This window comes from Opisthorchis viverrini (genome assembly GCF_000715545.1).
Source record: "Opisthorchis viverrini unplaced genomic scaffold opera_v5_72, whole genome shotgun sequence".
NCBI classification, from domain to species: domain Eukaryota; kingdom Metazoa; phylum Platyhelminthes; class Trematoda; order Opisthorchiida; family Opisthorchiidae; genus Opisthorchis; species Opisthorchis viverrini.
In genome coordinates, this window is record NW_008751728.1 from 1,227,759 (window position 1) to 1,240,801 (window position 13,043).

At 44.8% G+C, this 13,043-nt stretch overlaps 1 protein-coding gene across 1 annotated transcript in view; it reads right to left on the minus strand.

The window, feature by feature from the left end:
* Positions 1–438: 438 nt before the first annotated feature.
* T265_04396 (hypothetical protein) overlaps positions 439–13,043 on the minus strand; it is a gene marked incomplete at both ends in the record, with an annotated part of 51,950 nt that continues 39,345 nt past the window's right edge. Inside the window, 5 exons of the mRNA XM_009169135.1 lie at positions 439–908; positions 3,682–3,786; positions 6,618–6,700; positions 8,487–8,586; positions 12,318–12,552. Of these exons, the coding sequence (XP_009167399.1) occupies positions 610–908; positions 3,682–3,786; positions 6,618–6,700; positions 8,487–8,586; positions 12,318–12,552 (822 nt within the window). The remainder of the gene's footprint in view (positions 909–3,681; positions 3,787–6,617; positions 6,701–8,486; positions 8,587–12,317; positions 12,553–13,043) is intronic.

Here is a 13,043-nt window from a genome sequence, read left to right on the forward strand (position 1 = left end):
AAAGATAGATTGGAGTCTATCAAGTGTCACGTCAGCGCGGGACATGCTTGCGTCAACTTGGGTGTAAACGACAAAGGAAAAGAGTCAAACAGGACAAGATAAAGTATATTCGGGTGTCGACCAATGAGAACACTGATCAACGAGGAAATGGTTTAGCCTGTTAACTAACCAAGAATGAAGCCCTTTTCGATATAAATGAATGCACTGCACAGACGCCCTGTCTCGCTATAATGCACTAAAAGCATGTTGATCATGTCACGTCGAGGAATGATGAAAGCAGTGGTCCCGTTCCGTCGTCTTGTGAGTTCCGTTGACTTCATCCATCTTATAAGTTCCTATATCAAGCTGAATCATCTCGAGACACCGTCATTCTTACCACTTTAATCAGTTTTTATTCGATAACTTAAAGACAGTTCAAGACAAATATCTATGTATATGTACAAATGTATGCAAAATGCCCAATCTAAAAACACCTTGGGCCAATAAGGTAAAAGTCAGTCTGCCCTGCACCGGTGGGCCAGAAATGCAGGTTTGGTGGAGAACGTGAACCGACAAAGTTAGCCCATCTGTAACGAGGATAAGTATATCAAAGATGGATTCTTCATGGAACTATCGAAGACGAAGTAGGTGCCTGGTCTCATCATCTTCCATGGAACGTTCCATCAAAGGAGACATGGTCACTGGGGGTGCGAAGGTGTTGCCAGGTGCGACTTTGTCCACGGGAGACCACGCTCGCCGTGGTGTGACCGGCGGATGAAGATTGTGCTTGTAAGGGCTCCTTGTCGTACTTCCGCTTGAACGACTGAGAGGAACTGGGTTGCTTGGAAGGTAGATGTGCCTGGAGGGGCCGAGCTGTGATGTAGACGGCATGTCAGTAATCTGGCAGCGTGCTGCATCCGAGATATCAACTGAAACAAGGTAGGAGAACCGGGTGAAATTTTGGTTACTAATAATAGTAGTAACGCCAAAGAGGGGGACTTTCCATTTGGCCGTGCATGCATCCATGTAGAATGCTGCAAACTAAAAACAGTCTGATGGTTATGTGCACAAGAGACACTGAAATCGCAGACCAGCGGGCATATAATGCGGCACTTCATTTAAGCCACCGAACTCTACCGAGACTGTAGTCAAGTCAGAGTGTGGAAATCACCTCGGAAATGGTCAAACTAGCGTTTCTCGCCAGCTCATCTGGGCTGCGTAAGATTATGTAGTCTGACTTGACAAGTAGAAAGAATTTCCGTAAGGCACACAAGTTTTAAGACTGTATTCAAGTCAGAGTGTGGAAATCACCTCGGAGATGGCCAAACTACTAGCAAGCTTTGCTCGCTAGCCCATCTGGGCTGCGTAAGATTATATCGTCTGACTTGACAAGTGGAAAGAATTTCCGTAAGGCACACAAGTTTTTAACTGTTTACGTAATTTCTCTCCTCAAGTCCACTTCCACTAATCTGGCAAAGTATTTGAGTAGTTACCTGCCGTTTTGGACAAAATTCGGCGACAGCCCGTTTACCTTCCTGATATCTACGAACCCCTGTATGGATCTCCTGGAAGCAGTTCTCTAGAAACTCCCCACCCCATTGTTCCACAATGAATTAAAACGTTTCCTTCTTGAATACCTCTTTCATTTTCCATATAAAAATCTGTTTTGCTCAAATCCCAAAATATAGAGACATCTTTTATGAGTGAATTCTTAACCCCACTTCCTCCACCAGGTGACCTCATAAAAGGTCATTTTAAAAATGTGCTTCTTTGAATTACGGATTAATGTTCAAAATAAACCATTAGTTATTGGCAAGTGTTTACCGGACTTGCAGATTTCAGAGTTAAGTAATTATTCTGAGGATACTACATCAAATGTACTCGAGCTCCGCACCTATTAGAGCTCATCAGCTCTGTATATACTTGGACACGCCGGGTTTGAACTCCAGACGTTTGACATGCGAGTCGACCTTGTTATCACTACGTCAACAACGCACGCATGACGCATCTGAATTCTCACCCCTGAAGTGGTGGACTTGTTCCAAGTTGAGTGACGTGATTGGTTTGCCCGAACCGTCGAAAGACGATCCAGTAACTGCCTAGTTTTCCGACCCACTGACACGTCTGTCAGGACTTCCCTGTTAGGCAGCTCCACGGACACTTGAAACCCACTGGACGGCTGTCTGCGCACTAGTTAGTGCATGTATTTGATTCACGAACATTGAGAGAAAGCCTCTACCGTGAGAGGAATGAGAACCCAATTCGATTCAGAAGAGTGTAAACAGAAATTCGCTAAGAGCCAACAGTTGTCGCATTGGTGATATGAACAGTCATCATTTATTTTGAGTAAACAACCAAGACCTGCTCCGTTCTGTGGATGGAAAATCTCTCTCAACCGTTGCAACAAACTAAACCGGCTATCTTTCCCAAATTTTGACGTCCAACAGGCTTGAATAACTTTCCCTGTTTAGACGCCATAGGTCACACGCCTTCAGAGTGAGCAGGCTTCAAGCAGTGACGCGACCCAAAACAAACTCTTTTGGGGAGCTCCAACAAAGATAAATTCAAGTTTAGTGCGTCCTCAACCTGGTGTGGAGTAACCGCATCAGGATGGGAAAAGAATTGTTTAAACCGACTTACAGCCATCACGATAGTCTTCAATAACTCATTGAAAGGCCAAACTAAATAGAGCCTAAACCAAGGCTATCCACAAATTTTCCTCTAGTACATGGCATCATATCGAGGACTGATCTAAGGTGATCATACGCTGGGATCTGCTCTTCTGTGGATGAATGCCATCAGAAATCACCCAGGGCACATTTAATGTGCTCTAGAAGGACGACCCGCACATGCAGTCCTGATGACTACACGTTCATTTTGTCAGCGAACACCACCAAAAAGGGTCAAGATTAATCTTCCATCTTCGAGATGGTGCGCGCATACGTGAATTCCACCCCACAAAAGCTGTCTTGCGGATATCTCATGATTCAACAGGACGCAAATTACTCTCCAAATTACTTCCACTCTTTTCAACACACGAAGAGGAATACAATGACAATAGGGTGCCGGCCAGCTTGTCCCCTCCATGACGATGACTTACGTTGTCGGCAGTAACCGTAGAATGATAGCTAAACGACTACGGTTTTTTGACGCAAGTGTAACAGTGTATACTACTGACGAAGCATTCGAGTAGTGTCTGGCCTGGTGTTCAACTTCCACCCCCCATGTCTGTTGGAAGGCGAACTTTACTACGGAAATTATGAAACCGCTTCACAGTGTTCGCTCATTATTTTATTATACTAAAAGAGCGTCCAGGAAAGTTTCAGAGGACACTTGAGAATACTCATTTTTCAAAAAAAAACTCTGTACCTATGAGGAAATGACTTTCGTCTTTTATGGCTTGCAACCGCTTAGTTCGCGTGCGGAAAAATTCGTAGCGAAGGGCTCTTCTTCGAAAGTGGTCAGCCAATCGGATTAAGCCCCACATTCTCCCGAGGATTAGAGTAAGAGAGCTTCGTCCATTATTCAGCAACCAGTTGCTCCAAGATTGAGCAACTACTTGCTACGGACCAGTAGTGTTGATTCAGGCGCGCACACTGGAATCTCACGTCAGTGATTTGGTCTTACCGGCTCGATACGATCTTCCGGAATTTCAGTAAGATTCACATTCATAAATAGGCAGTACTATAAAAACCAACTTACGTTCGCTGTCGATGTGGCGAATGCTCGCCATGGGATCTGCAGCGGCGACCTCCGACCAACGTGATGTTACTAGTTCGATCGCGTAAGTCGAACTGGCCGAAGAGTCTACAACAAAAAACTTGGAATACATAGTTGGCCCGGAAAAAAACCTCGTGGAAGTTGCATAGGAACAACCTAACCCGCGAATGCTTCGCTGTATGCCGGTGACCGGTCGACTCATGCTGTCCGTTCACACATTCCAACTAAAGAGTCTGTTGGATTTTTAAAGCAAATGATGTCAGAGATTTCCCTCAAGACAAAAAAACAAAAACCAATGGGTTTTCAAATGGATATTGTTTGTGTGTTTGTTCATTTGTTGACAATTTTGATGGAGTTGTCCCTCAGACTAAATTGGCCGTGACCGCGACCCTCAAAACAGTTTCCGCATTGAAGTCAAACAAGAAATTGCTGCTACCAAAGTTGAGAAAACCGCAAGAAGTGCGAGTGACAATGACCAGCAAAACTCATCTGTCCTTAAATTTAGAAACAATACTCGTAGCTAGGTAAGTAAATGAGTTGAATGTCTGTTTCCTAAGCAGTGATCTCCTAATTTTGACTGGACACACCCATTTATTGTGGAACATAGTCCCACATTTGTACAGTCAACTAACTGCCTCGCGTACAGTTCATGACGTAGCAAAGCTTCCTGAAGTTGACAGAAAGAACTCCGTCACATTTTGATTGATAGCCAGCTAGAACAGAAGTTAGCTGCGCTGGTTTATGGTTTGTTTACTGGTAATCGTACAAAGACCGGATGCTAGCGCTATCCAGTTACAAGCTACAGGAAAATTCGGACAGCACAGAGGTCCTCAGGCTTAGGATGTTAGGCACCTCATTGGTACGTTCTGACTCTACCGTGCCAAGGCCCCCGCTACCTGCAACACACTGTCGACCAGCGATTCTCCACTGTATGGTTTGGATAGGTTGTGCGATCGGCAAACTGGAAGCGGTTGTCGAACCATCCTGATAAAGAAGGTCGGCACTGTACTGGCCCACTGCGAGTCAGTCTTCCGTGAGCTTGGATATCCGATATACTGGACATGCATGACCCTGGATTTGACTCAGAACAAACTGTTGCTTACTTGCAACCAAGTATATTAATAAGCAGTGTAATCTGCTGGTTCTCAACTACCTGCAAATTGTTCATAGCCACACCACTCTCATTTGAACAGCCGTCCCCCTGTTCTGGCGTAATTATTCCGGTGGGTGCACACCAAAGGGAAGCACTAGACTCGAGCTTCAAGCTCATCAGCAGTGCATATCCAATGGCCGTGCTGGGATTTGAACCCCGGACATCTGACATGCGAGGCGAGCGTGCAACCACTACTCCACCAACGCACGTTGGACGCATCCGAATTTTCACGTCTGAACAGGCGAACGTTTTCACGCTTGAGCGATGTGATAGGTGTGCCCGACTCATCGAATGGCGAACCAGTAACTGTCCTGGTTGGGACGATCGATTGCCCCGCCAGTCAGGACTTCCCAGTCAGTCAACGTGCTTTGCATACTTTCGTCCCCCATTCTCGCAATTTCGGGGTTTTGTGGGATAGGTATTTTTGTTCATAGCAAATTCAAGTTGAAAAGTAGGCGGCAGTTGGGTCGTTTCTGAAGGAAATGATGTGCTACAGAAAACGGTTATACCTCGAACGACTCAGTGTATGGTTCCGTAAAGGTTATGTGACGTGAAGTCAAACATTTCCACTCGTGTCGTTAAGATGGCTCTCCGATCTGAACGATGCACAACGTTCGCCATTTGATCCGCAAACCAACCTGTCCGTAGTGGTTAGCCTTGGATCGGGGTTTCTCTTGTCCTAGTTTTACCTAGTTTTACCCAGACTACTAAAATGCTCTCATGTTCGGAGGTACGGCATTTAGAAAGCCCACTTCCTTCCTTGTGAAGATCCCTCACTGCAGAGATAACCATAGTGCTAGAATTAACGCAAATTTTGGTTTCTCGAACAGGGGATGTAAACATGATTTGTACGCCGAATGTAAGAGTTTGACTCACTATGAATCCCAAATCAATGTAAGTATGCGTAAAAGATGTTTCCATCAAACACAACCATCAATAAATCAATCAATCAATCAACCAACCAATCAATCAATCCATCAGTCAGTCAATCAATCAATCAAACAACCAACAAATCAATCATCCATCTTTCTATCCATCTATCTATCGCTGTAGGTCTTCAGCATTACGTGAAACACGTTCTCTGATACCAGTTGGGAAGAATATCCTAGCTGTCATTTTCACGTTCTTTTGTGGGGGTTAGGTTGCACGAGACGAGTCTATCCACGGGTGTATTTTCCCATTGCCCTGCTCAGACAGATTGGCGGGGACCCATCGTCCTATGCTCATGCACAAAATCGTCGTTCAGCTGTAGCACCCTTCCGGTACCTAACTACCATGCTACTCGAAGGTTGCACGAGGGCTGGGATACTACCAAGTTGCCCAACCCTAGACACGAGAAGTCGAAAGGCAGAGGTCGGGTTTGAACCACGGACCTACCGGTCAGTAAATTCGCGCTCTAACCACTTGGGACGTCTCGCCCTACAGGTTGGTTAATGCCGGGAGCCCTGTCATACGGACCCGTGCGCTGTAGATCTCTTAAAGTAGATGAATGCACTACCGATTCCCTCCATGAAGAGACCTGACGGTAGACGTGGTTGACTTCGTTTCGGATAAAATTTATAAATACTGTTTGAGCTCCGGCCCCGTTCATCAGCTCCAGTTCTTCCAATTTCATTCGACACAAGATATTCCACCTAATAACCCGTAAGGAACCAGCAAGCCTCTATGAAGATTGGAACTCCTCTGGTCGAGGCCGACAATTCTATTCGTTGCGCTTGGAGCATAATCGTAAATTAAACAGTGGATACCACACTGACCCACTTACTTGCTCTGGTTCGCTTCAAAATGGGAGACCATTTAGATTTTTCTGAGCTGAAAATTCCATTCGGATATTGTCCAGTCTCAAGTCTGCGAAAAAACAAGAACAAAAGACAATTCGGTTGGAAGGAGAAAGGGAATTTAGACAGCGATTATGAAGTTAGCCAAAAGGTGAGCAGTTTAGAGGCACCGTTTCTAAACCGAGGGGAAAAGGTTTTACTCAGACAAGATTTCGTATGTAACCAAGAGTTTTTCTTATTCCTGCAGTTTCAAACGGAACATCCAGATCTCCGAAATACCTACAAAACATGGGTGATTTTTCAAGAAGCGACCACAAGCTTCTTGGGCCTTCTATCTAACAAACCATCGTTTCAGATGACAGCCAACACTGGGTCAAGTGACATGGATCACGTGATTGAAAGCTGAAGGATTGGATGTCCCGTTTAAATGTAACTTAGTCGTACTGCTAAGCAGCCATGCACGGTTGAATAGTATACGGCCGAACTACCTACCCGAGAAGGTCGTGAGTCGCAATACCCCCAAATTTTCACGAGATGCGCACTGTCGAGGACTAAAGAACAAGTACTTTTCATTTACCAAGCACAGAGTGACCATGCTTAAGGAATGAAATATCAAGCGGAACTTAAGAATATCCCAACTCAATAATGCATAGTCAGACAGCTTTATCTGAGCTCTCAATAAGGTCGAAAAATCCCTCGCAGCTGAGCTTTCCCAGGTCAGACGATATCCCCGCAGGTTCAGAAACTGCAAACTTTGGGAGTATGTTGAAGCACCGATCGTCTCGTCAAGCTACAAAGAGTACCTTGAAGTTTTTGATGACTCTGACTCTGCGCCACTTGCTAACTACTTCAGATATTTAGACGAAATCCCGCCCCGTTTGAAGTTCTACCCATTTTAAAAATCTCTTTGTGTAACCTATAAAAGAGCCCCTTGAAAACACAGCAACCCAACGGAACGTCAAAAGCTGCGAGGTCTGGAAACAGAGTGAATTTTAAGCAGTTCAATAACGATTCTCAAGTTTTCCGCACATCCTGTTTTCCCTGCAAATCAATTGAGCTGCCTGGATAGACAATTGAATCAACTAGAATTCATTAGTTCAGTTTGATCAATAGATTCCTAGATAGACAAGTAAAACCGAATGGCACGCGGTCTCATCAGAAACGACCACCAGTATTTCGCCAAACCAATCGCTTCCGACGCAATCTGGCAAACCGTGTCATCCACTGGCAGGCGAGTTACCAAACTGCAGAAACCTGCAAATATGATAAGATCCACATTTCCGAACGCCCGTTATCTGATACGTCTTTCCCAAATCAGGTACAATGCAAGATAGCATTCTGTTTGCCTTGGTTGCCAAATTGGCAGTCAACCAACTGCTTTCACAGACGATTCACATGACGTTTCAATGTGAATTTCACGTCGGTATTTGGGCGAAACATGTCTTGTTGTTATGCGGACATATGTGTACAAACAAGGGAGATTACACACACGTTTCACATGACCAGATAGTAATGTGAATTAGGTTGGTTGACGCAAAGCCATTCTAGAAATTTCCCAGTGTTTTTGTTGGCGAATCGCCAAAGCATCTTGGTCCAAATCCAACAGTGAGGATTTCCCACATTGTTACAAACTGTTTCGTTGAAAAATTTACACAAACAAGATATGACTCCGCGTAGAATTTGGCATTACGCAACAAAGTTTCCGAAAACGTGGAGTGTAATAAAAGGTGAGAGAATTCGTTCCTTCATGGTTTGCTTGGCTGCCGTCAACCAAACACCCCCTTATTGTGGACAGACCAGAAACAAATACGTTTAAGACAGACATAAATCATAAATTTGAGCAACCTATGACTCACTTCGCGATCTGATCCAACAGACTGAGTTTGAATTCGCGGTGATGTCCCTCAGTCATCTGGCAGTTGTCTTTGTCTGATTTGGGTCTTGATTTCTGGACAACTAGAGGAAGGGGGCAACAGAAATTAGTACAACTACATGAAGTTCGCATGAACTTTTTCCCTATGAACCAAAAGGGCGGTTAAATCGATACACGATTCTTGTGCTGCCTGGTTTTCATACCACTATCAGGAAGATGAAACTGAGACACAGACATAAGCGGTCCGTTTGATCACATTGATAGGTTGATTGGCTTCTGATAACGCTCTCGTCTTACGCCAAATTGTTCAGTGAATAAAATTCAGCCAGAGTGAGCTTTTCTGGGTTAAATGGCCGAGCTTTCAGGGCATCTGACTGCGAGGGGGGTCTTTACTATGAGGCTGTGGGGGGTTTACACTTGCCAATTGCGAAACAAAAGTGATCGGTCCTGAGTGGAGTCTACTCCTGCCAGATCCATCTGACGAGTATCAATCAAGAGAAAATTCGCCGAGGATCACTCTTCCAGGAGAGACTGCCTCTGCCTATTACAGGATACTGTAATAGAGAGCCCTAATTCTTAGCGAAATACACTCATTTGCAAACTAATTTGGTTTTGCGAGAGACCCACCTAAAACCCAGCTGAATCTCTCGTTTGTGACGTTTCCAGGCAAATTAATGTGCTGCACCAGGCCGCCTCATGTTTCAGCTGCTGCGATATTCAACATATCGCGATACATGTGTAGTCGTAATGCACTACTCATGGGGTTGCTTAAAATTCGTCGACAGCCCACGACCGGTTTCGCCCTTCTTGAGGCTCATCAGGTAGACACAGTCCCCGAGTTTCCGTCAACTTACTTGAACTTGCCCTAGTTCTTGTTGATCTCCAAATCACGTGAGCTCTTCCGCCGACAAATAAAAATGGCTAACTTTTTCCTTTCGATTTGTTCATTTATCTCACGTGTTCTATGCAGGTGAAACCGGTTGTTCGTTAGAATTTCCATAGACTGCAGTTTTCCACATGCCGACAGCTGTTCGCTCCCAGTTGTCTGACGTAAATAGCTTGCGGTTAATTGTTAAACATTTTCAAAAGGACCCACAAAAGCACACCACGAACATCCATCACGGCTAATATCAAAGCCAACCTATTTCGGTTTAACAATTTTCTTGTATTATGAACCGCGCTGTTGTTGACAGGCCGATTTCTCCATTCTCCCGGAAGGCAAACATGTGTCCGATAGTATCACTTGAAATGTTGAAATGTCGGGAATCGCGTTTTTTGTTTATTGGTAAGCATTGTGTAAACAAATAACAATGGTTCTTTAACCCTCAGGACCACAGTGCACCGTACTGGTGACTAATCCCTCTGATGACAGATGAATCGTGGAAAACGCTATAGGTGTTCGTTGTGGATAGTGGAGACTCGTTTTGCACGGCGGTTGTATCTCAAATGCAACAAATGTTGATGATTAGCTTTGGATAGCGGGAGTACAATACGCTAAGCAGCCAAAAATACTGACAGGTCCCGGTTCGCCAAGACTACAGCCTAACTGATATGCAGTCTGCTTGTTAGGACAGTTGCGACGAGGCCATCACTCAGCGGAATTCAAACTCAAGCAAGTGAAAATGGAACAAAAAAGGAAACGAATGACTGAAAACTGTCTGGAAGACCTCGGCAAGGTCGCTTGCACGGGGCTAGGTTCAGTATACCCTGAAAGTATTTCTATCCCCTTTTTACTTTCCTCGGAAAGTTTCTTTGAAATTTAATGGGAATGGAACTGATACGTACTCATCGGTACTCAAAGTTATTTCAGATTTACCGGGCGCAGCTATTCATTGCTGAAGTAGAGGAACAAATTGATACTTCGAGACAAAATCCTTTTGGAGAGTGATAGATGCTCAGGAGAGTCTGTATGCAAAGGTTACTACTATCTCCACGATTCCGTTCGGCAAACGACAATCCTCTGAACTAGAGGCCATGACCTCCAAGAAGTACAGCAAAACTCTCGAAAAGCCGAATGACAACTTTGACCAACGCGATGAGTGCAAACTGTTCGCAACCCAGTTGTTCTGTCCCAGAAACTTGAAACTTGGAGTACTATCGACGCTGATGGATAAGAAACAATACGAAGCCATAGTTTCTTCTTTCCAACTTCCCGGTTTTTTCTCTAATTGTCTAGGAGGACGGTGGTCGTGAGATGAAAAGTTGTCATATCATGAACTTTAAAGGAAGTCAACTCCTTATCTGATAGTAAAGACTGCAAGTCGAACGCTACCAATAACGGTAATAAATCACTGACGATTACTGGTTTAGTAACCGGTCAGTCGGACTATGGATCGATTATGTACCCTTGGGCTTTCACACCAAACGGAGGAAGATCCAGCCGAAGTCCCACCAGAAAGACAGGAAGAAATCCTAACACTCAGTTTTTCTGTAGCTGCTCCCGTCTTGCGCCACTATGTGAATTCTCCTGAAGCACGAATTTGGAACGGAAAACAACGCTTGTCACTGATAACTGTTCAGCTGTGGTACCCTTTTGGGGCCAAGCTGCCATGGAAGGAGGCACGAGGACTGGGATACTGCCAGGTTACCCAAGACCAGACAGGAGCAGTCGAGAGGCTGAGGTTGGCACCTTAACCACTGAGCTGTCTCGAACCCTCACCAATGAGTGCCCGCCTACGCACCATTTTGTCAAGATACGTCGCAGTCAGACAGATCAAGACCAAACGTTCGAGTACGAGTAACTTGTTTTTCAGGTCAAGATCGATTTTAGGTGTTCTTCTTTTCTGTCATTGTACGAACAAAGAGCAGTTGTAAAGAGTTCCTGGGCAGACTATCAAATTCGCGGTGTAAGATACCATGAGCATGATCAGGATACTGGTTAAATCAGAGGGGGTTTGGGACAGCGATTGTGGCTGTTCGTCTCTGCTGAATATTGGTTTTCCATCACGACATCGCCTGTCCCGATATCAAGTTGGATGTGACTGTAGACATCGATGAGGAAAATGAAGACCCAAGAGAGAGAAGAGTGGATGGGCAAGGGACGTAGCCCTAGAATGCCAATAAAGTCAACTGGTAGACAACTAAGTGAGAAACGATAAAATCGCTGTAAATTGCTAGCGATGATTTCGACAGAGCGAAGGTGTGCCCTTGGTTTTAGTTACACGAATATCTGAAATATCGCATCATTGTTTTTAACACAAAGACTTTGAAAACTGGCCAGAATCCGACGGCAGTCTGCTGCGATCCAGCGTCGTTTTGAATTCATCAGTTATACGCGATTGTTGATTTTCCTAACTGGTAGCAGACTGGGATGGTGTAGTCATCCTGAACAGTGCTCCATAGAGTTTTGAAGTGAACGCTCTAAAGTCGAGCCAAGCTGTGTGGATAGAATCTCGCGTCAATCCATCCTCTTTAAATATACTACACTTAGAAGCAGTCACTCCTGACCAGGAGCTCGTACGCTATCTTAAGTTGATATGAAAACGGTTTTTTTAAACTTCGTTTGGATAACTTTCACTAAACATCATCGATGGCACTGAGGGACACCAGTTCAGACTGATCACTGTAGCAAAAATTGCATGACTCGACATGAATTTGCTGGCAGTGTGTGAAGACGCTCCTTGAAGGCTTGCGACAAAAGCCTGTGTCGTCTAAACAACACCATTCTGGATCGAACAGTTTGGGGCGAATTATGACGGCCTGGTCTGCAGTAGGTCGGACAAGTGCATCGAAATCAATAAGGTAGGCTAAAGTTCTGTAAAGAGCTGTGGATTTAACCACAAAACAAGATGAAGTTTTTAGTACTTGCTCTTACTGGACAGACACGTTAGATGATCCGATGAGGGGAGATCGAAAAGTTTTGACGAGGATCCGGCTTTGGGTTTTCTGCACAGCATGTTGGTCAGTGAATACGGAGACAACAGTAGTCCGTCAGACCGTGGAGAATCCAGAATATCGGACATGGTGGCTGCCTTCTGAGCGGCGGATGCGCGTAGCAATCTTGTGGGTGAAGCAAGCCTTGATGTTCTCGGTTGGAGTAGATTCCGTAACTGAAATGTGTGCACGAAGGGAGCTACGAGAATTCTTGGGTAAAAATTTGGGGGAATGATAGTGATGAGTTGAACAAAAACTCAGTGAATTTTTTGCTCAATAAGCGAGTGCACACAACTGGGAGTGCAGATATACAGCATTTATTCCATAGAATGCCCTTTATCGTCCTAGGCACTTAAGGTCAAGTAGATGGTAGCAAGGAAGTGAGAACTAACCTTGGCTAGTAGGATCAAAAGCCAACGGGAATATACTTTGGTGTGTCAATTTCTTTCACGTTGTAAAACACCCACCTGATCAGGCAGGATCGATCGAAGGTGAATCGCATCTCCTGGGTTCGAATCCCGGTGCGACTTACTCGCTTTAGTAACGATCACGCAGATTGATCACACCAGAAGAAAACGAGGACTGATCAGAAGAGAGTGGTATGAATAGGAGCCCACTGGTTTGCCCGAAAAAGCGGGTTTTTTCGGTAAAGGGCATTACCCTGCCA